The 24,320-nt window shown below is 38.9% G+C and overlaps 1 protein-coding gene across 1 annotated transcript; it reads right to left on the bottom strand.

Annotated features, from left to right (window-relative positions):
- Positions 1-749: 749 nt before the first annotated feature.
- Positions 750-20,462, bottom strand: LOC143329494 (macrophage mannose receptor 1-like). The gene is made up of 33 exons (XM_076745412.1): positions 20,342-20,462; positions 19,644-20,000; positions 19,092-19,259; positions 17,877-18,032; positions 15,809-15,919; positions 14,749-14,886; positions 14,452-14,631; positions 13,763-13,917; positions 13,299-13,412; positions 12,935-13,050; positions 12,668-12,816; positions 12,378-12,577; positions 11,534-11,652; positions 11,234-11,306; positions 10,976-11,129; positions 10,751-10,789; positions 9,332-9,495; positions 9,167-9,228; positions 8,660-8,760; positions 8,380-8,522; positions 8,095-8,200; positions 6,603-6,730; positions 6,461-6,481; positions 6,240-6,263; positions 5,982-6,017; positions 5,542-5,644; positions 4,455-4,681; positions 4,052-4,217; positions 3,645-3,815; positions 3,423-3,539; positions 2,712-2,870; positions 2,495-2,521; positions 750-2,405 (listed from the first exon to the last, which is right to left on the bottom strand). Exons 1-33 carry the CDS (start codon positions 20,403-20,405, stop codon positions 2,143-2,145), a joined length of 4,311 nt encoding a protein of 1,436 aa, XP_076601527.1. The 5' UTR covers positions 20,406-20,462; the 3' UTR covers positions 750-2,142.
- Positions 20,463-24,320: the final 3,858 nt, after the last annotated feature.

The raw sequence follows: 24,320 nt of genomic DNA on the forward strand, positions 1-24,320 counted from the left end.
GGAATTCCTCAAGTTTTTGCATTTATTGCTTGTTCAGCTACTTGGTGCGGAGAATTCAGACTGTCTGTGAGTTGCTAATGATGATAGCGTCCTCCTCTGTTTTTGATTTAAAGCTGTCCTGTGTATAAATAGCTTAAACCCAAGACTAGAAAACTCCAGAGCTTGCAGGCTCTCGTTGATATGCCAAGAGAGTGTGTAAGATTGTGTAAGCCATGTATCTGATACATGCATTGATGCTTTTTGAATGTTTTTGGTCTTTTCACCATTCACTAATATCTAAGCATAACTTGTGTCCAAGTATAAGTTTGTAATTCTGGGTTATGTCATTTTTGTCTGTTTTCAGGCTGTTGGATTTTACTTTTTTCATACCATTTAGTATGTTCTTCTGCCTATTTAATAAAATCCCACAGTGGACAAGTAGTAAGTGAGCGAGTGTGAAGTTGGGATGTTTCTTTTTGCACATGCTATTTGCAAAGCCTTGTGCTAGATATTCATTAATTTGTCCACTGTTGACATTAATGAAATTATAGGGTGATGCGATTGATCATATTGTCAGGTTGTATCACCACAAGTGGAAAATTGCTTTTTCAGACTGATCTGATTTGAGCAGGATTTCCCTAACAACTTAAGATCGGCTGTTCACAGCAGTTTATTGGAATGTTTTTTTGTTTTTTTTTTAATATTATTATTCAATTATTATTCATAAAAGATGGAGAATAAGATAATTCTTTTAATACAGTGATCTTAGAAGGGGGTAACACACAAGATGCACATTTAGGCAAGTCCTGAACTATAAAGATTAAGAATGAATGACTTAAAGACATGCAATTAAGAATTTTATTCAGCTTTGCTGAGAATTTTCTTTTTTGGGAAAATTAACTTAGCTCTGGCAAAGCACAGCAACTTTGAGAGAAGCACAGGTGCAGCACACTGATGATGTCAGAGGGCTGTGATTGGTTGACCTCAATGCTGGTTCAGGAGTGCAATGTGGGATGCAGTGCAGGTTTGAATAATGTTGTATACATGCATGTGATATTCCACTTTCTGTGATTGAGTGTCTGCTCTTTTCATTGGTTTAGAAATTATTTTGCAGCAAAATTACACTTGCTACATAGATGTGTTTTTAGCAACTGCAGCAATTGTTCATACTGAAAATTATTGGTGAGGGTGTTGAGGGATCTCTTATGTAAATTCACAGTTGTCAAAATCTCTCAAACCGCTATCTACCATGACATTACGTGGTTATTTACAACCTCTCCTTGTTAAAAATGGTGTTGTTTTTGTTTGAACAGCACAGGGCACAGTCATCGACATCGACATCATCAAGGAGACTTACTCCTGTGCATGTAAACCAAGCACGGTTAAAAATAAACCCAACAATAAATTTAACAGATTAATCAATGTTCAGTGTTGATTTTTCATGTAACACCTGTAAGTATAACTTTTACCATAACCAGCAGAAAAGTGGAATGAATGTAAAAGTACAAGAATTTTGGCTGAGAAGTGGAAAACAGTCAATGTTTAAGCAAAGTAAAGCTAAGCACTTCAATAAACCTTTTGAACTTTCTTTGAGTGTTTCCTGAACTTAAATGTAGATGCCCATGGGTTGTTATTTACAATGTCTTTTAATACATTTGCTTTAATTCTCACCTGCAAGACATATCTCAGGGGTCACCAAGATTTCTACACGGATAAAATGCCATCTGCAATAGCTTCAAGGATGATGAAATGCAGTGGTGATGCTGTTTGTCTTAACTTATAATATGGTCCAGTCGGAACACCTTAGCAGGTATAGTTGTTTACAGTAAAATACGGTATGAATTAAGATTCCCGCTGTACATTCAATCAATCAGTAAAGTCTTAGCTTTTACAAAATATACAATTAATCATAATTTCAATCTCTTGCAAATAGAAATTTGTATGTCAAATAAGACATCCTACAGCTTAAAATGTTATGTTCATTAAGGCCAGTTATTGCCAACTGCATTGAAACCTCTCTCATTTCAAAACAAATTCATGGTCATGCAAATAAGAATGCCATCATCCCTCTGGCCAGGATACATTGTATGCCCCAGTAGAACTTCTTAATATGTATACATTGTCCATTGTCCAATGTCCCATTAGATTCTGCTGATATTTACGTCACACATTCACAACAGGTCCAGCATTCTCTTCCTCTGCATTTGCCACCAGTTTATTGGTGTCGACCAGATCAGGCTGAGCCCGCTCATTGTTGAAGAAGAGTGGATTGTCAAAGGTAGTTAACTTTTCAGGGATAGGTAAGTGCCGGCCAGACTTCTTGTAGAGAAATAAGACAATGGCTGTCCCAACGGCAAGTCCAGTAATGATCAGCAGTGCTGCCAAAAGGGGGTGTCCACGGTTTTGAGGCTCCACTGTAGTTTTTTCTGTGTAGATTCAACACATAGATGATGAGCCAGAAGAACTAAATTGTCATAATGAGTCAAACAAAAAAGGATAAAGAAATGTTACTTACGAGATGTTGATGGCGCATTTCGTAAAACTGGAAAAAAAAAACAAAAACAAAGACAAACATGATCACAAAAACTTGACAAAAGGTGTATCATTTCAGTGACATCATACGCTACCAAAATTTCTATTTAATTTGTGGATCTCAACACTATGTGTTACATATTCATGTTATAGTACAAACATTAATTCAAACGGAATCATAATAAGTATGATGGTCTCACTTTTGGAGGTTTTGCAGATATATGGCCTGTCATACCACCGGCTGCCTGTACTCCATCGCCCATCTGAAGCTCTAATTGCTCCATAACTGTTGTCTTGAGATAGACTGTCAGCCCAGTTATTGTAGTCCATGGCAGTTTTATCCAACCACTGCCACGTGCCTGAGGAGAAATAGAAATTCAGTATTTCTTTCTTACTTTTTGCACAAGTTTCTATAATTTTATACCCAATTTATTGTAAATGAAAACAAGATTTTGCCATATTGAATTTGTCCGAATGTGCTTGTATGATGTGTAACCTGGCATCTCAAGCATTTCTGTTGTGAAACATAAAAAGAATGTGAAAAAGAATATTATACTGTTCTTCTCTTCCTGTATGTGGAGGGGCTTATTCCACTCTCAGTGAAACACACAGAGCAGACAGTATTAATGATGATGGGAAATTTTAACAGTGGTGCTCATGCTGCAGAATGAATATAGTGGGAACACTGGTACTGGTGCGCTCATCGTGTCAGAAGTTTCCCTGGCAACAACACACAGGTTGACTCATGTTTTGGAACAATGCCACATAGTTGTTCCCACAAATAATTTCGGATTTCTGAATGAATGGATATTTTGTGTTGTTTTTGGCATTAAAAAGATATTTCCGTCTTCATGCTCAACAAAATGTGACTTCATGTTTCATTCATGAAAGAGCAGACAGTGTCACTGTACCTTTGTGAGTTTTATACAAGCCTATCCAGAAAGTGCTAACGCTGTCGTGAAATACTCTGATATTTGTTTGAATGAATTCTTGCTCAGAGGGATCTTCAATGCTGGTAAGACTTGCACCTTCACAGAGAGACAAAATGGTAAATAAATAAAAGTCTTAAGTTAAAGATAAACATATCTGAGAGATCAAGAGTATGTTTTAGACCATCCCTAGAAAATCCTTACCATGCCTGGCACAATTAGCAGATGCATCTGGCCACTCTATCCTTTCTGTGAGAAAGAGGTAACAGTGACCCTTAAATGGTAGCCAGCTGGAACTCTGGCTTCTGTAGCCAAAATTGTCTGGGTCATCAGGACAAAATCCTGGGAAATCGCTTGATTCTGTGGGTGGAACTTCTGTAGATGTGAGAGACATTGATGTCACTGGATCAGCTACTGAATGTATAGAACATGCTTTCAAATCCAATGCACTGATGTAAGTGCAATTATGTAGAATGAGAAAACTCACATTTAAAACAAATTACGGTGGTAACAATTGTACCCATGTTCCTCACAGGCAAAGGTAGGATGTATGTTGACATTAACAGGGTACCATTTGGGATGATTATTCTGAAAATTTACATGAGCCCTACCCGTAGACTTCATACAAACGCTGGCCTTGTTCTCATTGCAGTCAGCGGTCTTCCATTTTCCTTCCGTATCCACATACACACAAGATTGGTCCATGTTTGGTTCCCGTCTACCCCAGTTGGTTATGGTGAGACGCCAGCCGTCAACATATCTGAAATATCCACCAGTCTGAAAGCAAAGATTGATCAAACAGCATTCAGCATCATTAATTCCAAATGTAATCATATTATATTTTCAAAGAAGTCTGTCAGCCTTTAGATTTTTTTTTTTGGTAATATTTAGTTCTTAAGTTTTTAAGGTAAAAATGTTGACTTCATCAAGTCATTGTTGCCAGTTATTGATGTTTTTCCTTATATTTGCAGTCGTGTTAACTATGTGCAGTTTGAGAGTCTGTCTGCCCTGTACCTCCATTTTGTTCATTCCAATCCACAGAGGAGCTTTCAGAGACATCAGTTCAATATAATTCTGTGACCACACGTTTCGCAGGCTTGCCAGATTGGCACCATCACCTTCACAGTGCTTCTTGGCTGCATCCCAGGTCATTGGTTGAGTAACAACCTTGATAGAGTCATTAATTACTTTGACATAGTTGGTAGAAATTGTTGGTTCAGGAGAGTCTGGGAAAGACGAGTCTGTTTGGGTGAGAAAATAGACAAATTTAGTTTTTCCATTCATCTTACTGTCAGGCGCTCTGTCATATAGATGCTTAAGAGTTACTTTTTTTTCCATTTTCCAGAGAGCAATGATTTACTCAATTTAGAAGCTGTCCAGTTTGAATAGGCCGATGTTTTAAATACAGTACAATGTGTCCTAAGTTTCTGTTATTGAAATAAGAATGTTGATCACTGGGAAATATTGATTACAGTACAGAATGGTCACACAAGAAATCATCAGTTGCTTTAGTATGATTGGTGTTACTGTAGGTAGAATGACACCAAAATAGCAAATTCATCCACTGAAATTTGGTCAGTACTCCACTAAGGCTCATGCAAAGAGTCTTTTTCAAACACTGTCAATTTAGTCTTCTTCGTTTCATCAATCAGTGTGCCCCCAAACACCTTGCATGGAATAGAACTAGTGTCTATAGTCAGACAATTGAAAAATGGATCCTGAATTTTAGCTCTCATATTTTATTACTGACAATTATTTCTTCTAAAATACACCAACAGTTGCTCTCTATGTCATGCAATGTAGCATGTGCCTGTGAAAGAGTGCAAAAGTGCAAGCACCCACAATAGCTGTAGGGTGCATAGTATTCAAGAATGAGTTGGGGTATTGTAAGGTAAAGGTGTGTGTGTGTGTGTGTGTGTGTGTGTGTGTGTGTGTGTGTGCGCACACACACACACACACACACACACACACACACCTTCGTGACAATGAAGATTTGGCAGTCCTTTTATGTATCAAATACAAATGGATAATATTGTGTCTGTCCTTGTCTACTGTAGGCCAAAGCAAATACATTCAAGAGAAAGGGTAGAGAATAGCTCACCAACTTTTCGAAGACAGATGTAACCAGTGGTGTCATTGCAGGACTTTTTTGTCCACTTCCCAATACCAATGTTGGGATCAGTTGTCATCACAGCACACTCTTTCTGGTGAGAGAGCAGACTATGGTAAGATCGGGGGTCATGATACATTTTTTGCAGGTAGATGCAATCCTGCTGAAATATTGCTTGAAATGGACTGCTCTTATGCCAGTGTTGTGAATCTTTACCAACAGTGACAAGTGACTGACAGCAAATAATATTTGAATTGATATCAAAACTAAATGAAATAATGAAGTAGGTGAATGAAGATAACATACAGTAACAGAGTGTGATACTGTATTTGTACTCTTATTGTCCCCTGTTACACTTCCACAGTTATTAGAAATTCATTTTTTTAGCTAGTTAGAGTGCTTACAGTTTTAGTGTGTTAAGAAAGTATTACCTTATTCCTCAATGGGATAACCAGGTCATAATCCATCTTCCGTGGAAAAGTAAGATGTTAGAAATTTGTATGAATACACAGACAGAAAATATGTTACAAACAGTACAGGTGCATATAATTTATCAAAATTCAGAACTAAGCCTGTATGTACCAGAGCCATAACTCCAGCATGTCATAAAATTGTGATTATTTTGCCTCCAAGTAAAGACAGATGAAGTGGTATTGCACATTACAATCAAACTTTCAAAAAATTTTTACCTCATAGTGGAAATGGTAATCCCTCTGCAATGGAAAATCAGGTTGTCAGAAATTTTTAGCAAAACAGCAAATAAATGTATTATAAACAATACAGATGCATATAATTTATCACAATACTGAATAAAGGTTGTGTGGACTTGGCAGAACTTAAGTTATTAAGGCGCTAAGTTCACACCATATACAGTGAAGTAAACTCATACAGTAAAGGTTAAACATGTTACCATGGAGTCATCATAGTTGCGCTGCAAGAATAAAAAGAAGAGTGTCACATTTTCATGAAAAATAAAGATAAAAACAAATGTTTTTTTTTTCAGTAGTGCAGCACATAACTTGTTTACTTTAAATTATAAAGTGTCCACTTACTGAAGATCCCCAGTTGCTGTATCGCATTGGTTTCCCATCAGTCCAGTAAAATGGATTTCCATTTACATTATGTAAACCAATCCACAAGTCTGTGGTTGGTGCCTCTGCCAACATAGTTGTCAGGAACACTGAAAAGTAACACATATTGATGATTTATAGTTTATAGTGTGTGTCCGTGTCGATATGTATATGTATATTTGCTAACAAACTGTGTTTACCAACAACATTTCTACAAAGTGTTCCAGAGCCCATGTAGTAATATACTTTATATAATCATGTGTTCACAAAGTGGTAAACCTTGTCCCATCCTCACTTGTTTTCCTGTGGAATGTCCCAAACAGTAGCATTGGGCGGTATCCAATTTTTGATACACGGTATAACTAATAGATTAGAAATCTTATTGAAGGACTTTGAAGGAGCCGCCGATAGCTGCTATACCATTTCCTGCCACAAAGTGGCTGCATTGCACCTCAGCTTTGATTTTTTCCATCTTATGTTACAATAACGTTTTAACACGTTTTTAATGTTCAGTGTCTCTTTTATGTGAAGCATTGTCTTTGTTGTAAAGGATTTTAAGCTGTATTTCTTGTATAACAGGTGCTATACAAATAAAGTCTATTACTATTATTTTTGTTATTATTTTTACACAACAACAAAAATGTGATACATGATCAAGGTTTATGCTCTGAACAACATCAGAAACGGAATAACAAATGTTGACAGCATTAACAGCATATATTAACAACAAATATAAAACTTTAGTACAAATACAGTGGGTAGCCTAAGGTAAATAAAGAATAGTCCAAGGACATAATATTAGTTCTCGCAACCAAAATAGGATGAAATTAACAACATTCCATCAACAACAGCAATTAATAACTTTGCTTGCGGTGCTGAACCCCTGCGCTCATAGTGAGCTTGCGGCACACATGCAAAAGTACTTTAGGGCTACCCTCGGCATCAGTGCAAAGCAGCTGACATTTGATTGAGGCAGCTCTGTGACTTGGCCTTCATGTTGGATTTAAACAAATACCTCTCAGAGCTGAACTTTAAGCCTCAGCCAGCTTCTCAGCTCTCTGCTTTCAAATCTGAAATCATTTGAAGTGAAATTAAAGCTGTGGCAAGTGCAACTGGAAAGAGGTAACACTGCATTTTCCTTCTCTGCACGAACAAAAGCCTGCTTCTGAGTTTGCAAAACTCCCTAAGGGATTTGGTGAGAGGTTTCAGGACTATAAATAGTTATAAATAGTGTACATTCCATTTTATCATTCACAGATTTTGGCTTTATTGGGTAATGCCTGATGTTCAAAGAGCCACCCTAAATACTGTATTACTGAATGTAAATATTGACTTGTAAAACATCTTCAAATGTGGCCTTTCAGAAAGGCCCACTTCATTTAGACATGCAGCAGACATTTACATTTTCTGAAAAGATGAATGATACGCAGTTTTCTGGAATATAATATTCTCTGAAAATCATCATAAAACAAACCTTGCACTTTTCTTGAACTAATTGAGGCCAGATTTCCTCCCATTGTTTTGCACTGTGTCTTCGCTCCCTCCCATGTCTCCTTCTGGCTATTAATGATGTTGTAACACTGTAGGTGAAAAACTTTGTGTCATATCTCAAAAGAGCAATATCTTATTTTTTATCCACCAATCAATGCTTTGTCAGATTGAAGGCCCATTTCATTATAGACAATGAGAATTTAATTGTGCGCTATATCATGTATTCCCATCTTGTCAAATAAGTATGAAAATGAAAATGACCTCTGACCTTCGATTCAAATTTCTTCCAGTTTTGTGGACAGCCACCTACTGGCAGAGCTGTTGGTGCTACAGTGGCATTGGCAGGTGGTGAGCCACTTCGCTTACAAATGGACTTGTGCTCAAACCCACAGCCATAATCATGCCAGAACCCTGTAAGACAATAATATTTCAGCCAAAACAACATGACGTTTGTTTTAAGACCATTTGAAATCTAATCTCAGATTCATTCCTCATTAAATTCATTGTATGAAAGTGAAATCAAGATTAATCAACTTTAAGTTACTCACCCATAGAGGCCGTCATAACAACACAGTTTTCATCGTTGTTCAGGAAATGAGGTTGATTTTCATCCCACCTTTGAAACACCACAGGAGAACCATCCATCCACCTTTGTGGGACACAATACAAATCAGTTGAAAATTTAGGATGCATTCATGGCATACTCTTAATTTGATTTCCATCTTGTTTTTTTAATGCACTTGCCCATTTGCTGCATTAATCATTGGATGTGGAACTATCATACAGTGTATGCTTATGTGATCATATGGTATGACTGAAATGGCTGTTGTATTTTCTTTATATACTGCATATGTCCATTTTTTGGGTGGTTGGTATATTTGTAACTTTATATTTTCTTTGTTTGAAAATTTAATAAAAAGAGTAGAAAAAAATGTGAACAAAGCAACATTCACTTGTTCACATCATCTATATTTTACATAATCTTGATTTTTTTTTTCTTTGACCTCTTTTCTCATTTTTATTTAATCCGTGATAAATGATTTCATGATACTTACCCATATGTTTTATCAAGATCTACGTTCAGGCCGATCCAGTAAGACCCATAATTTCTGGCTATCTACACACACAGACAGAGGCACACAAAACCAGCATTATTGTAGGATGTTCTGAGTTTAAGTGTCATGTGTAAAGAGTAATGTAGTGTAAATATCACTGCTCACCTGTTTCCACAAGAAGACACTTTCTGCTTCACTGTTGATAGTTACCAAGTCACCATGCCCCTGTTTGCAGAAGTGACGGGCTTCTTCCATGGCCATCGACCTTCTGTTGATATAATACTGATTTCCCTTCCATTCTAGCCACCCGTCTGAGGTCTTATTGAAGTCTTCAACCATGTTAGAAATATGTAATATATTTTAGTACATAGGTTCATATTTTCAGTATCTTTTTAGCCATGCTAGCGGCATGGCCTGATGGGTGACAATGTTATCAGTTGGCTGGTTCACCACTTTGGTCTAGAGGGAACTACTGGATGGATTTATGTGAACTTTTGTACAGATACTTGATCTCCAGAGGTTGAGTCTTACTGGAAGATTGAAATTGAACTTTGTTTCAGATCTTCATGTCCCCTTCAGGTCAAAAGAACTCTGATTCTTTGGTTTATGAGTGTTCTCTAATACATGCAAATGCAAAACTAATGACATTCCCATCAGCCTCATCTGTACTTCCTGTTCAGTGCTAAATTACAAATATTAGTATGCGAACATGCTATACGAATGTGGTGACTATGGTGAACATATGTACTTAACATCAGCATGTTTGCATTGTTATCGTGGACATGTCTGCATAACATTTACCTTAAGTACAACCTTACAGAGCTGCTAGTGAGGCTGTAGACTCTTTTGCGTAGTCAACATTTACACAGGTATTTTTCAAAACATAGCTTTTTTTTTGTACGTTTTGGCCTTTCATCCACACGCAAACGCAGTTTTAGGTCACTATAAAAATGCACCTTTTGGAAAACTCTTTCTAGTGTGAAGTTATTTAGAAACTCTCTTTGCAGAGTTGATGTTAAGATGAGGAAAACAGGGTTTTTGACTTGTGATGCACCACTGGTGGCCAGAATATCGCTGAATATTGCTGTAAATAAATGTACAGTTACTTAAGAAACACATAGGTCACTGCTACATAGTACATCACTCCCACAACACAGAACCTACTGCCAATGATTCCGGTTTTTGATGAGACCTGTTTGGATATCTGCTTGCAGGTAGCTTACTGGTAATGGCTTTTTTCAGTTTTGTGATTGGCCAATGTACCTTTAGGGTTAGGGTTATGTTGCTACCCCTTGGTTTGACATGCTGATAACAGCACTTCAGTTCTGTTTTTACATTTTCATATGCATGGAGATTTTTAGAAAACTGCTTGTCTGGATGGAATTTTCCTTTGAATAAAGGAGGAAAAACCCTGTTTTAAAAAATATCTGTATACATGTGGGCTCATCATTAGTCTTGGTCTATGAGTTTGGACATTTGGACATGCAACACTAAATTTTAAATGTGGATCAACCCACAGAGAATGGGTTAAAAGGCGTATATGTGGTTCTTTCTATGTAGCTGCATAGAAAAATGGCCACTTACCAGGTGCAGCAGGTTCTGGAGGCAGTTTTGGAACCATTCCTGTAAGGACATTCATAGACAAAAGATAATCTTATTCACAACACTGAATAGAGCACTGGAGTAGTCGGCAGCACAGAGTTAAGAATATGTTCACTGAAATGCGTTTGAGGAAGACATATTTGGAAAGCCAAGCTTGCTCAGTAACCAAACAGGAGAGAAAGAAAGGATTGCAGTTCCTCATTTTACCTATACGAATCTGGCACAGCCATCCATGATACGTTTCACAGTGCACATCATTCCAAGACCCACTCCTATCCCGTCTATGTATTTTGAATTCAGTGCAAGATTCCACGTTGTTTTTATTGTTTGGTTCTCCATCCTCCCAGTGTTGGAACTGCAGCTGTAAGCAAAAGTAGACAATAAAAAACATTTTACCTTTTGAATTGAGTCTACTACACTAAAAATGATTCGATGAAGTATAAATGTAGAAAGCTGTTAACTTACTGGGGATCCATCACTCCATACATAACCGGTGACTGGGTCAGGGGCACTAAGTCCAATCCAGGCTACTTCATAGCTGAAGTGGACAAAGTGATATTAATGATTAAAGTTTTTAATGTTAAAAGAACAAATCTCTTCCTAACTTAATATTAATCAATAGAGGCACTGTCTTAGAGCTCTGCTGAACACTGGCCGACCTTCATATTCTGCTGCAACCAGTTTAGTATTTCCTAATTTTTCAGTTTGCCAGGTCATACTATTGTCATACTACTACTACTACTACTACTACTACTACTGTCATACCGATCTGGTAGCGCATCTAGCTCTTCAGAACTATGGATGCTGAGCAGGTCTCCTCCAATAGCCTTGCAGTAATCTCTGGCCTCATACCAGGTCTTCTGTTTTGAAGACTCTGAAAACAACTTAAACACGAGACAAAGAGATAAATGGTGAATATGGTTTTGTAGTGTTGCTTCACAACAATTAGTGATCTGTCATTTAAAAGGACAAGTTCTCTTTTTTGTCCCTCGTTGCATCATATGTATGTGTGCCAGTTGGAGTTTTGCTGATAAATAATGGCCCAAGTGTATATATATTTCTATGATTGGATGTATCTGAACCATGGTAATTGAAATGTCTAATATATCTCAGCAGGGCCAGCCATTGCTTGCTATCTGAGGGCTGATGCAGGGGCGGGCCGTGCGGACAGGCAAACCAGGCAGTTGCTTGGAGCCCCCAGCCACTAGGGGGGCCCCGACCACTTATTTACAACAACAATTATTAATAGGCCTGGGCTTTCAGGGACCTCTATTGATCCCTGGACCTCACTTTGAGAACCACTAATCTATTTTTTCAGTATTCATCTCATATGTCCCAGACATTGTGCATTTATGTGTATTTACATATTTATTATATATTTATTTATGTCTGTTGAGTCATCAAGCTAACAGAGAGGAGAAATCCAATTGCTTAAGTCCTCCAATTTTATTCCATGTCTTACATTTCCTGTATTGCAGATGCACTCTTAAGGAGCAGTTACTTTAATGACCATTATCTCTGGGTGTATGTATGGTGTATTAAGATAAACATAAAAAATTTAATTTATCCTTCAAGCTGATACGTATTTATTTTTGTAAACGCTGAATACCTTAGAGCAATAGTTTCTTGTTCCCATTCGAGTCCAGCCACTTGGACAGTTGGTAGGGGAGACAGTGGGTGGTTCTGGGGTTAAACCTGCCCCCTCTGCCAGGTGTTTGCAGATATATTTCTCCTTGTTGGTACAGGGCAGCACATCCCAGAGGCCAGCAAAAATCCCAGTTGTCATGGCAACACAGCCCTGTTGATTACCTTTCATTGTCGAGGGAGAAGTTGTGAAATGGCAATCGTGAAGCTGCTTTCTCTCACATTTTAGAAATTGAGCTTTAGATTTGTCCATACCTGGCATTCCAGCGTTCCAGTGAGTAAACCTCACTGAGTCTCTGTTAGTCCACACAAATTCATCAATGTGTTTCTGGTTTGAGAGGCCTAACCAGAAGTATTTCTCTGGTCTCAACCCCACCAAGCTCACAAGGAATGCGTTATCCACCCTGTAGATATTTACACATTTAGGATCATAGGAATCTGGTGTCACTAATTCCCAATACATGTGAACTTCCGAAATGTAGTGTTGCTCAGAACATTTGGGGTAAAAATTAAAGTTCTTACCCACTTGAGACATCAGCTAAGTAAGAATTTGAACTCTTGCAGTCATCTCTAGCATCATCAAAAGTTTTGGACTGTGTCCCCATAAAGTAGCAGTACGAACCATGTCTTCTCCAACCCTGGATTGTTGGAAAACAACAAAGTGACGACTGATTATGATAATGAAGGGGCTGAAAGCAACACATTCCACCAGCTTTCATGGTTGTCTCATTTTTCAATAACTTTTCAAACCTATGCCATATGAGAACATTTGAAAGATGCTATAATCACTCCAATCACGTGACTTTTATATAAATCTATACTTGGCCTAAATACTTCTGTGAGGTCTTTTAGAGTTAACATTTTATTTTAAATAGACTTGACGCACAGCTTTGCAGCCTTCACCCTGCTCCAGTTCATCTCCAGTGGGTATTGGGGCGCTCATCTTCATACAAATGTAACCATGTTTCTCCTCACACACACGGTCAGCCCAGTTCCCCTTCTGCAGAAAAGTATCAGGAAATTTTCATGTGGAGACTGAGTGCTGTTGAAGGTATTACAATCAATTAACTGATAAATCGAACATCAAACTAAAATTTCACATTCTTAAAACTGTAAACAAATGTATTATACTTTTGATACAGACATGTACAGTAGTTGATGTATGTTTTTAGCTTAACACACTGCAGTTAAGTAAGCTGTGAAATATATGTAGCTGCTTTCTCTGTCTAATAATTCAGGTTACAGATATCATTCAATGCCACTTTTGCTCAATGAATGTGTATTTACAAATCGTAAATTTTTATAGTGTAGAAAAGTAATTATACACCACATCCACTTGGTGCTTCTTACCTCTCCTCTGATGAGAACACAGTCCTTTATTGCAGAAGATGTGGCAGGTTTCCCAAATTCCCAGCTAGTAAAACTGACAGTAGAGTGGTCAATCCAGTCAAACAGCCCCTCTTTCTTCCTGTCATTCAGTCCAATCCAAAGCTCATCAGTGGACGCTGCAGACATGGACATAAGATAATGATCCTTCCATTTGCCAATAATGTCACCAATAAATAACAGACATCTGCACCTGGCATTCACATGTTTTTATTCATATGTCCTTCCTGTGGAGCTTTCAACTTACTTTGCTCATCTACTATATTTTGTGTCATTCATAGATAGCATTGGATCAGGCACAGCATTGAAGTAGCGTTTGGATTAGCTGATTGAGATCTGCTTTATTCACGCTTCCCATTTGCTGTCTCATTTTAAAACTGTTTGGCTACCAGACTGCTATTAGCGGCCAATCCTATTTATGAAGGTGTATACTTTTTTATCATTAATCTCCTAATACACTCATGATATTCCCTGCTGCAGTTGCCTCAGTACATAATGGTGAATGATTGTAGATTGTACATTTCCTTTGAAGCAGTTAATCAGAGCAGGGCATCACAGCACTGAAAGAAAAGCTGGCAGAAAGGCCTGATCACAGAAAGGGATGTTGTGTTGTAACAGTTTCTTTTCTGTTTGTTTTTATTGTTTCCACATACCGTATCCAAGTTGAGAGATAACAAAGCTTTGGTCCTCTACATTGCGGATGCTGACTAGGTCTCCTCCTCCATTGCGACACTCTCTCTGAGCATCAGACCATGTTTTTAGAGTCCGATTGAGGTAGAAGCAGTGGCCATTGTAGGGAATCCAAGGTCTTGAACAAAATCCTGTCTCAACAGCTGATCATGAAAAGAACAAAGAAATATAAGGACTTAGTGATAGATATGATGTACAATGTTGGTATACGGTTCCTTGAGGATGTGTAAAGTAGAATAGAAATAGATATTTTTCTTTACCTTGTGTAGGCACTTCTTCAGCTGCTTTACTGTAGCAGATGTACCCTAGTTTCTTGCTGCAAGGTAAACTTTGCCAGGAGTACTGTACAGCAGGATCAAATATTGCACAGTTGTGTCCTGGATTAGGAAGTGGATGTCCTAAAACAAGATGATGGTTATACTTGATATGTTGGTTTTGACAACCAATCAGCTCTCAGATTTGTCTCACTGTCAGCCTCACACTTAATCCTCCACAAAACCACAAATTGTCATGTTTCCTTTTTTTTCTGGATGAATTAAACAAACAAATGAGCTTGAGAAGTGCTGGTAGGAAGATCTTGTTACCTTTGCACGGAGCCAGGCTAGCTGTTTCCCCCTGTTTCCAGTCTTTATGCTAAGCTAATATAACCAGCTGCTGGCTGTTGAAACCTTATCATGGACAAATATGAGAGTGGTATCAATCTTTTAATCTAAGTCTTTGCAAGAAAGCGAAGTGTTTTTCTATTAATCAAGAACCTCACCAAGTAACCTCACAATCAATTCACCACTGCTGCAGGCTCATATAAAAAGTTTGGATTACAAATGTTAAAATAAGAACAACAAAGTAGAAATACAGTAGAAAAAACATCATCTATAAATCTTTAAGTTGAATTCATAATTACATCATCTTTGAATGAATGGATGAAGTAAAAAAAAAAAACACACTGTAAAGAACAAAAATGCCAATGAATGTTTAAGAGGACATTGGAAGATGTACTAGATTGTAAATTAACTAAAGCTCTGTATTAATTTAAAGTTATGAAGTTGTAGAGAAAACTCACATAACACGGGATAGAGCTCTTACACAAATGTACATATTTTCCTGGTACAAATTTGAGCATGAGGGAGAAAAAGTTTCAACTTCCTCTATCTGCTGGCTGGCTTGAAAAAAATTACATCTTGCAGTCACGGGTGTTCAACACACATGATTCTACTTTGTTTAAAGCAAATGTTATACCAGCCGGCTTCCCTCTGCTTGCCCCTGCAGTTATTGATAGTAAATATATGTAATATATCAGAACAGAGTGGAGGAAGAATGTACCTGAGTCCCATTTCATGTAACGGTAAGGCCTCCCATTGGACCATATCCAGCCATGTTCTGGATCCAGAATCAGCCCAATCCAAATTTTACTGCCCCCTTCCCCTAGTAGTGCTGTTGGGAGCATGGGAAACACAAATGGCAAAATAATGAGACTTTCCCTGTGTAGTTTTTAGTAAGGCTCAAAAACACATTAGTATCCAACCAAGAGGTAACACATTTAATGCATAAAAATAATCTTTTTCATAAAGACTGCAGTGTTTCCCACAGGATTTTAGGAGACTGTGGTGGCAGGGTCTCTGACCCTCGGGGTTGGGTGTGTGTGTACGTTTTCAAGCCTGATGTATCTCTTTAGGGCATTTTGAGACCACTGAATGTAATATAAATTGCTGTATATGAACATAACAGGTTGGTATCATCCTTAAGAACATACAAAAGAGAGAGAGAGAGAGAGAGAGAGAGAGAGAGAGAGAGAGAGAGAGAGAGAGAGAGAGATCGCCAGACAGTGCAAGAGAGGTGGCATGTCCTCTTAATCTTCAGAAACGCTCTGATTCAGACTGTTTTCTCCCCGTTTTTTTTTTTTTTTTTTTTTTACACTTATATCTTTACAAATACAGCAGTAAGAGACCGACTTTCCCTTTTTGTTTTTTCGGCATCAGCCTTGCGATGGGCCCCCTCATAACCGTGGGCCCGGGGCAGCCGCACCCTCTGCCCCCCCCCGCCAGCTCCGCTACAGCTTTTAAGCCATAACCTCACCCCTCTTCACCGATAAGGCTGTGGCAGAGTCACTGACTCAGTGCTGTCGGATCCCTCTTTTCTTTTTCTTTTCTTTTTCTTTCTCGCCGACGAGAGATATTAAATAATTAATTTCATGTTAATTTTTATAAACGGGTAGAGAGAGAGCACAAACGACAGAGGGATGAGAGAGAGAAATAGCGCGAGCGGGAGAGGGAGAAATAGCGGACAAGTAGCTAGCTACCGGGAAATCAGCACCAGGGATAGCGGAAAGTTAGACTCTGTTTGGTATGTTAGAAGTTGACTGGTGCAATGAGATCAGCAACATGGCCGACACTGCTCCGTTATCGAACTTGATACCTGCCCAAAAGAGAAGTTTTATGCTAGTGGTTTACGCTTCTGCGTCGCGGCGACGCCGTACCTACGCCGTCGACGCAGACCCCTACGCAGACCCTACGCCGTAGCCTGACGCGCACCTCCAAAAAATCCTGACTACGCGTCGCGTCGACGCGTATTGACGTGAACTTCGAGGACTGTGATTGGTCCTATGGTCGCAGCACAACAACACCGCCATTTTCAAAGTTTCTGTGGTGAGAGCTACAAGAAAAACTGGACCAAGCCGAAGAAAGAATTATCAAGGAGGTACGCAATTACGACCACCTCTACAACTCCTCTTCGCGGCAGCAAGAGCCCCCCGAAACCATACAAAGACACAGCCGCACCCCCCTAGCGGCTTGGCGGTGAATTGCGGAGCAACGCGTTCCCTCGACGCAGAACTATGAATGCTCAGTAACGGCGTAGGGTGTACGCCGTAGGTACGCCGTCGCCGCGACGCAGAAGCGTAAACCAAGCAAAGTCACACAATCTTGAAATGCCGTTCCGGCCTGCTGTCATGTATGGATCATCGACTGTATGGATGCGGTGTTGCCGGATCGCGCCAAATGCAGCAGACAGTAGGACCGTCTATGAACGCGACCTGTTGGCGCGTGCGTGTGTGTTCACGCGCGCGCTCTCGCTCGCGGGCTATAGAGTAGAGTAGGCTACAGCTGTGTAATCGGCTGACTGACGGATCTGGTTATTATTATTATTTTTTAGGTGGGGAGGAGGGTGGAAAGCGGGGGGGTGGGGACGAGACTGTGGCGGGCCCAAACGAGACTGTGGAGGGCCGCCACAGTCTCTTTAATTGGTGGGAAACACTGAGACTGATATTATAAATACAATCCAGCAATGAAAGAAGTTATTTGTAGAAAACAGATGAATTGGTCCATAATTATTGTTTGTAGTCAAATACATGCTCCCTTTATTACTACATTCAGTATAGAGTCGGTCAACTTACCTGTGATATAAGCCTGCTCGTGAGGATCAGTGATACTGAGCAGAGAGGCACCCTGCTGTTTGCAGCTGGTTTCAGCCTGAGACCAAGTCAGAGCTGACTGTACGTTGAGCTGGTAATACGCTCCTGTTTCTGGGTGTATATTCCAGCCTGCTTTGGCTATGAAAGTATATAGAAAATATGGACATGTGAACCCAAAGTTGTATTATTATGTCTCTATTTAATGATTGTGGTTGAATCAACCATAAACTATACCATTAGTTTAAGTCAAATGATAGCTTCGGACAGTGACTAAAAGATGATGAGAACAACAATTAGTGACTTTCTTACTAGATTTGATGGTTTTTAAGACCCCTTTAACAGCTTTTTGTTCTTGTTCTTTTTCAACAAATCTAGCAACTTTAAGGGGGAAATCTTAACTCCACTGTCCTGAAGAGAGTGGCCACTATGTGTCAAATGTGCCCTCATGTGGCTGTGGCTCTCTAGACTGACTGTCTGTGCAGTGGGTGGGCAGCAAGTTCAGCTAAGTAGTCATCAGCCAGGCAGAAACATAAATGTGTGCACTGAATGACCCATCACGAATCCTCTAGTTAACTTCATATCCTTTATTTTCATTCTTAACAATTTCAAGGTCCAGTGTGTAGGATTCAGTGCAGTCTAGCAGTGAGGTTGCAAATTGCAACAAACTGAATACGCCTATCTCACCCCTCCTTTATCAATCCTGTAGGAGAAGCTAAGGTGGCAATGAAACTTGTAAAAAAACACTAGAGCACCATTCTGGGCTAATGTAGAAACATGGTGGACTCAGCAGATATAAAGAGCACTTTCTAAGGTAATGAAGACACAACAGTTCTTATTTTCAGGTGATTATGCACTAATAAAAACATACATGAATGTTATATTCCATTTCTACCATATTCTGCCAATAGATCCCCCTAAATCATACACACTGGTGCTTTAACTTGATTACTTCAGTTTCAGTTTTCTCAAATATGCAGAATTTGCAAGAGTGATCTGTTTAGCTATATATTCTTACTTTATGACATATTTTTTATGCAAATGAAGTTGTGGCATAATTATATGCAAATGTAGGAGTGATATGATATAGTAGTTGGTAACACTGGCTCCTGAAAGTTTAATGACTTTCCACTGACATTGTAAATATGGCCCTTTCTCACTGCACTATAGAAAAAACACAGTTTTACAGGCAGTACTCACTAGTGATTGGACAGGTGCCCCAGCGTTCATTTTCATATTTTGTTTCAACTGCACACCAAAGCTGATTTCCAAAGTCAACTGTTGTGCAGTCTGAGTACCACTTGTTTTCGTAGTGGAAGGGAAACATGCACAGCATTCCAGCTGCATTTCCACCTATGGCATAAATCTCTAAAAGATGAGAACAACAATTAGTTTCAAAACATCTGTGGGTGCAGCAATATACCTTTCTAACTACATACGACAAATATAACAAATCAATTGTATTTTGTGCGTAATGGCATTCTGAGAATATACATGTTTTATTTTATCCACAGTTCAAATGAAGATCAAAGAACACTTATGACAATATGGCTTATACAGTAAATAAGTAGCTATTAACCAGTTTGATCTTCTGTTGGACCTGATATGTAAATATTAGTTTTAACATAACCACACACTTTTTGAAGCATCATCTCTGAAATTGTCATCTTCATTATTCCAATTTTGCACTATGAAAATCCTTAGGATTTAGTTTGGGCAGTGCAAGTTTTTAAAACAACACTGGTACTGTACCTCTGTATGTTCTTGTGCAAGCACCACTGGATGTCCCTGAAATTGTGAGGTGGTTATTGGGTCCTATTGTTTTGGAGAGAACTGCTGTGTTATCTGCAGTGAGTTCAATGTAAAGCTCTTGGTCTTTGAGGGCGACCACTGTCGCATTCTTGCATTCCCACTTTTGTAGTTCACTCTTTTCGTCACAATCGTAGAGGGCTATTTCACTTCCCACGCTTTTCCCCTGGACTCCCAGGCACTTGTTCCTCTGTGGAACCAGAATACGGTCCCCAGTTGTCCATCGGATGTCATTGCATTGGTTATTTGTTTTAATTAAACAAAAACCAGTGGCCTTGTTAGTCAGTTGAAATGGTGAATCTGTAGAGAAAGAATTACGCACTTTTGACTGTTTATTTCAGAAGGATTCAGAAAGTCTTTCTCACATCTATTTGTACATCGTGTAATAAAATTTGATATTACTTCGACAATAATACTGACAATATTTACAAAACAAATAGATTTAATAAACAAACAAAGTGACAACCATCCCATGTCTGTAAAATATAGATAGAAAAAGTATAACAAGTCACCTCAATATTGATCTGTGCACGCTGACACATGGTAAAAGACACAACAGTCTCATATACAGAGTAGAGTGCACATCTACACAAAGTCACAAAACAAACAAACACAAAACAAAAAATATTGCATTACTGTACCATCAGAAGCCAAGCACTGTATTGTTTGGATGAAGAGCACAAACGCTGTACAAGTTATCTTCATGGTTAGAATTCTTCTGAGATATCTTACACCAGAGGACGTAATTCATGCCTTTCTCACACAGGATTTAAGAGTTGTGTGAATGATTGTTGAAAGTCAATCTTTATAGTACTGACACATCCTGTCTCGTCATGTCGTCATGACTTTTTTTTTTTTTTTTTGTCTTGTCTCAGGTTTTTTTTCTCCAACATTTTAACATTTTACTTCAGACAATCAAGGAGGGGCAAACAATTGTCTCCCCCCCCCCCCTTTTTTTTTTTTTTTCAAGTAAACGGAACCCAAACGCTTGTATTTGCACACTTGGCTGTTTTATTGTCATACACATTGCAAACCCAGAACAACATGCACAGTACAACATGGATGCCATTGCATAATATACAGACAATGTGGGGAACAGGAAGTGCTGGTACCATGCTCCAGTAAGTGACCTTTTAAATCACAGTCAGTCTATGCAGAAACCGAACACCGAAACAAACCTGATTTTTGATTTTGATAGTTTTTTTAATTTTTACATTCTTTATTAACACTCCCATCGGTTGCCATTTAAGTAAACTCCAGTTATTCGACATTCTAATTATCCATTTATTATTTATATATGAATGCAGTTAACTTGACTTCCAGGATATCCATGCTATCATAAGTAAAGCCAGAGAAGCAGATGTGATACAAATCACGGTTGAAGCAGCCAAGCATGAGTCACACAGATTCTAGAGAACATTGTGGTTGGCCGTTTGGAAATTCAACTTCACGAGAGAAAGTATTGTGCAATATTCACAACAAGGAAGCGATCATAATGCTGACTCTGTATGTCACCGAAAGTGACTGCTGGACCTTCTCCAGAAAGTTCTTCCAAGTCTTTTTGTGGTTAAATAACTTTTGAACATAAGTTACTGATTTTCTGAGAATGGCTTGTTTGATCATTTAATGGTTACATTATAGAATGCGTCTCAGCAGACAAAAGCCCGTTGTACAGGTGTGGTAAAAAAAACAACAACAAACAAAACTGCTTTTACAAGGACTGAAGGCACAATGTGAATCGGCATTAAGTGTGGAGCTGAGGAAGGAGCCAGGGGTGAACTTCTCTCTCTGGCACTCCTTTTTCATTCTTGTTGCTTTTCAGGTAGTAGTATAGTATAACACTGAGTATAACACTATTAATATCTTCAAAACGAGACCTTCTAATGTTTGTTACAAAAGTGATAAAATTAACTAAGCACAACATGCTTTGGTCTTCATCAGCAGATGGAGTTTGCTCAGCTGAGAATCAGTTATCACGTGGCCGCATGATAACAAGTGGCTGTTATCATGTGACAGTGATTCCAAGCTCAGATCATTGAACCATCTGCATGACAAGTGAATACATTTGATCCACTGATAAAGGCCACAACTCGCACTTTTAGTCAGGTTGACGTTTTCAAAGTTTAACCAAGACAATGGTCTCTCCCTGACCTTAAACAAGTGCTTTGAGTGCCCAAACATATGTGGCATTATGTTTTGCTTGAAACACATTTGCTGTTGCTAATTAGAAGTATCAGTATCATCTGTATCAGCACGGGGTTGCCAGCCTTGACCAAAATGTTGTAGTTGCTTAATCCCACCCACATACAGGATGAGAAAAAAGCATCCATATACCCATAGATAGATACATAGATGGATAGATGGATACATCTTCGGAGCACCAGTTCAAATGTAAGAATAACTACTATCAACACACAACAGTGTGCTGTTTTATTTTTAAGGAAAAAGTCACAAAATGTAAAAAGTACTACTTTAAAGGGCCAGTGTGTAAGATTTAGGGGGATCTGGGACTCAGGTAAAAATAAGAGTGATTGTGCTTTAGTTTTTTTCAATGTGCTTGTTGTATCTACAGAAGGTGTGGGTCCTCTTCCATGGAGGCCGGCATACAAGTTACACATGTAGCACACATATTTGTGTATTTGTGTATTCATATTTGTGGTGGGGAAGAGGATTAGCTTTGTTTTTCTGTTTGACAGACAGGCGCCTGGAGAGTTCATAAGGAACTGCAACTAGAGGTTGTGTGTGGAGGCTTGTCAGAGTATCCATTTAATAATGTTCTAACATACTGTACACCCTGGGAGGGATAGAGTGCTCACGTGGACGAGAGGGTATGGTCGTCTATCAGCAGAAATGTACATGTGATACACAAACCCTCGAAGCCCAATGTTACTCTACAGTTCTCTGGTTTGTCTGTTAAGTATATGAACTGCATTGCAGACTGCATTCTCTACTATCAGACAAACAGAGTGATGGCTGGTTCATGTAAGTGGATCCATGACAAGTTGAATAAGCATGGGTTGGTCTGCATTAGACACACTTCATGTATGAATTGGCTGTATCCTCACTATGCTGGGTCACCTCTCAGCCCCTGTCCAGGTGCCGACTCACTCCTTCTTACTCACTTTGGGGCAGATTGGTCTAGGGGGTTACTAGGAGTAACAAACGCATGGCACAGCAGTAACATCTGTACAACATCTGAATCGTATTAGGGAAGTGGATCAGATGATTGAAAGCGGAATGTTTTGTTTTGTGATTTTTTTTTTTCCCCCCCCTGCTGTGGCAGCCTGTCATGGCAAAATCTTACCAGCGGAAACGCTGCTCCTGGAGCTTCACATTATTTACAGTGCTACTGTTCAATAAACAAATCTAATAAACAATGTTTGCAAGCCACCCTGGTGCTCCTAGTTATAAAATTGTGTAGCACTGTCTCCAAGATGGAGTCTGGTTACAGTCTGTATCCCTTATCCATACACTCGTCCACCCACCCACTGCCTCCAGTGTTTAAGTCATGCACTTCAAATGCAGTGTCAGTTTATCACAACCCATGCCAATATTTTCTGTGTGCTAAAAGATTGTAACACTTCCTGGAGTGGCAAAAAACGTTACAAACCTCTCTTGACTGGTCCACACCCTTAACCCTCGGCTTGCAGACGCAGCAGAGGAAGTAGGTTTGCATGCATGGCCGTAAAGGAGAGAAACATGCTTTATTAAAGAAGCCATATGGCGTTAAAATGGTAACTTACAACCACACGTATCAATGATAGTTACAGTAATTGGTTTATACATTGTATGTGTCATCAGCGATCATTAGTACTGGTTTAAAACAATGATTTGGTCAGTTGGACCAAATTAAATGTGCCTGTGAGCCTTTTTGAAAATACTGTTGTTCCAAGAGGAAGTGGCTTCTGTGAATATGAGAAGTGAGCTGTGAAAACACTTGTGGTCAGTAAGGGGTCACAAAGTAAACAGGTGTGCATGTATAAATTGCTGCATAGACAAAGCAATTGGGCAACATCAAATTCAAATTGAGGGTTTGGCAATCCTTCGTAGATCATTGTTAAATCATTCTGCTTGTTTAAGCACAATTTGGCCAAAGCATTTCCTCCAAATATATCTCTTGCCTCTTTTGGCTGAATTGTATAAAGTGTCTTGCCTGAATGCAGTATTAACAATGATCTAAGATCTGAAGAGGGCAGCTGGTCAGGAAGCAGTTTCATTGCAGATACTTCTAGACTCTGTCACTCTGAATGACAAATCCACTACATTTTCATTTTCACTACTTTTGGCGCGTAATCATTTTGGACAAAGAGACTCATTTTTATTGATGTTATTATTAGGGTTTATCTGAAAGCACAGATTTGTCTAGCTAGCCTGACGGTAGACTCCTAATATTGTTAACATTTAATACATTATATATATACACACACACACACACACACACACACACACACACACACACACACATATACGTACGTACGTATGTGTGTGTGTGTGTGTGTGTGTGTGTGTATATATATGTGTGTGTGTGTGTGTGTGTATATATATATATACACATATATATATGTTTTCTCATTGGAAGGGCAGAGTGTGGTCATAATGGCCCTTTTTCCACAATGGCTG

This window comes from Chaetodon auriga, chromosome 12 (assembly GCF_051107435.1).
Source record: "Chaetodon auriga isolate fChaAug3 chromosome 12, fChaAug3.hap1, whole genome shotgun sequence".
Taxonomy (NCBI): Eukaryota; Metazoa; Chordata; class Actinopteri; order Chaetodontiformes; family Chaetodontidae; genus Chaetodon; species Chaetodon auriga.

What these genes read in the sequence shown, in the direction of transcription:
- LOC143329494 (XM_076745412.1), bottom strand. Translation starts at nt 20,405, where the DNA reads ATGAAGATAACTTGTACAGCGTTTGTGCTCTTCATCCAAACAATACAG. An exon ending in ATTACCATTTCCACTATGAG is followed by an intron (nt 6,018 to 6,239) that starts GTAAAAATTTTT and finishes TTTCCACGGAAG; the next exon opens with ATGGATTATGACCTGGTTAT. An exon ending in CTTGTATAAAACTCACAAAG is followed by an intron (nt 2,871 to 3,422) that starts GTACAGTGACAC and finishes ATTTCTCCTCAG; the next exon opens with GCACGTGGCAGTGGTTGGAT.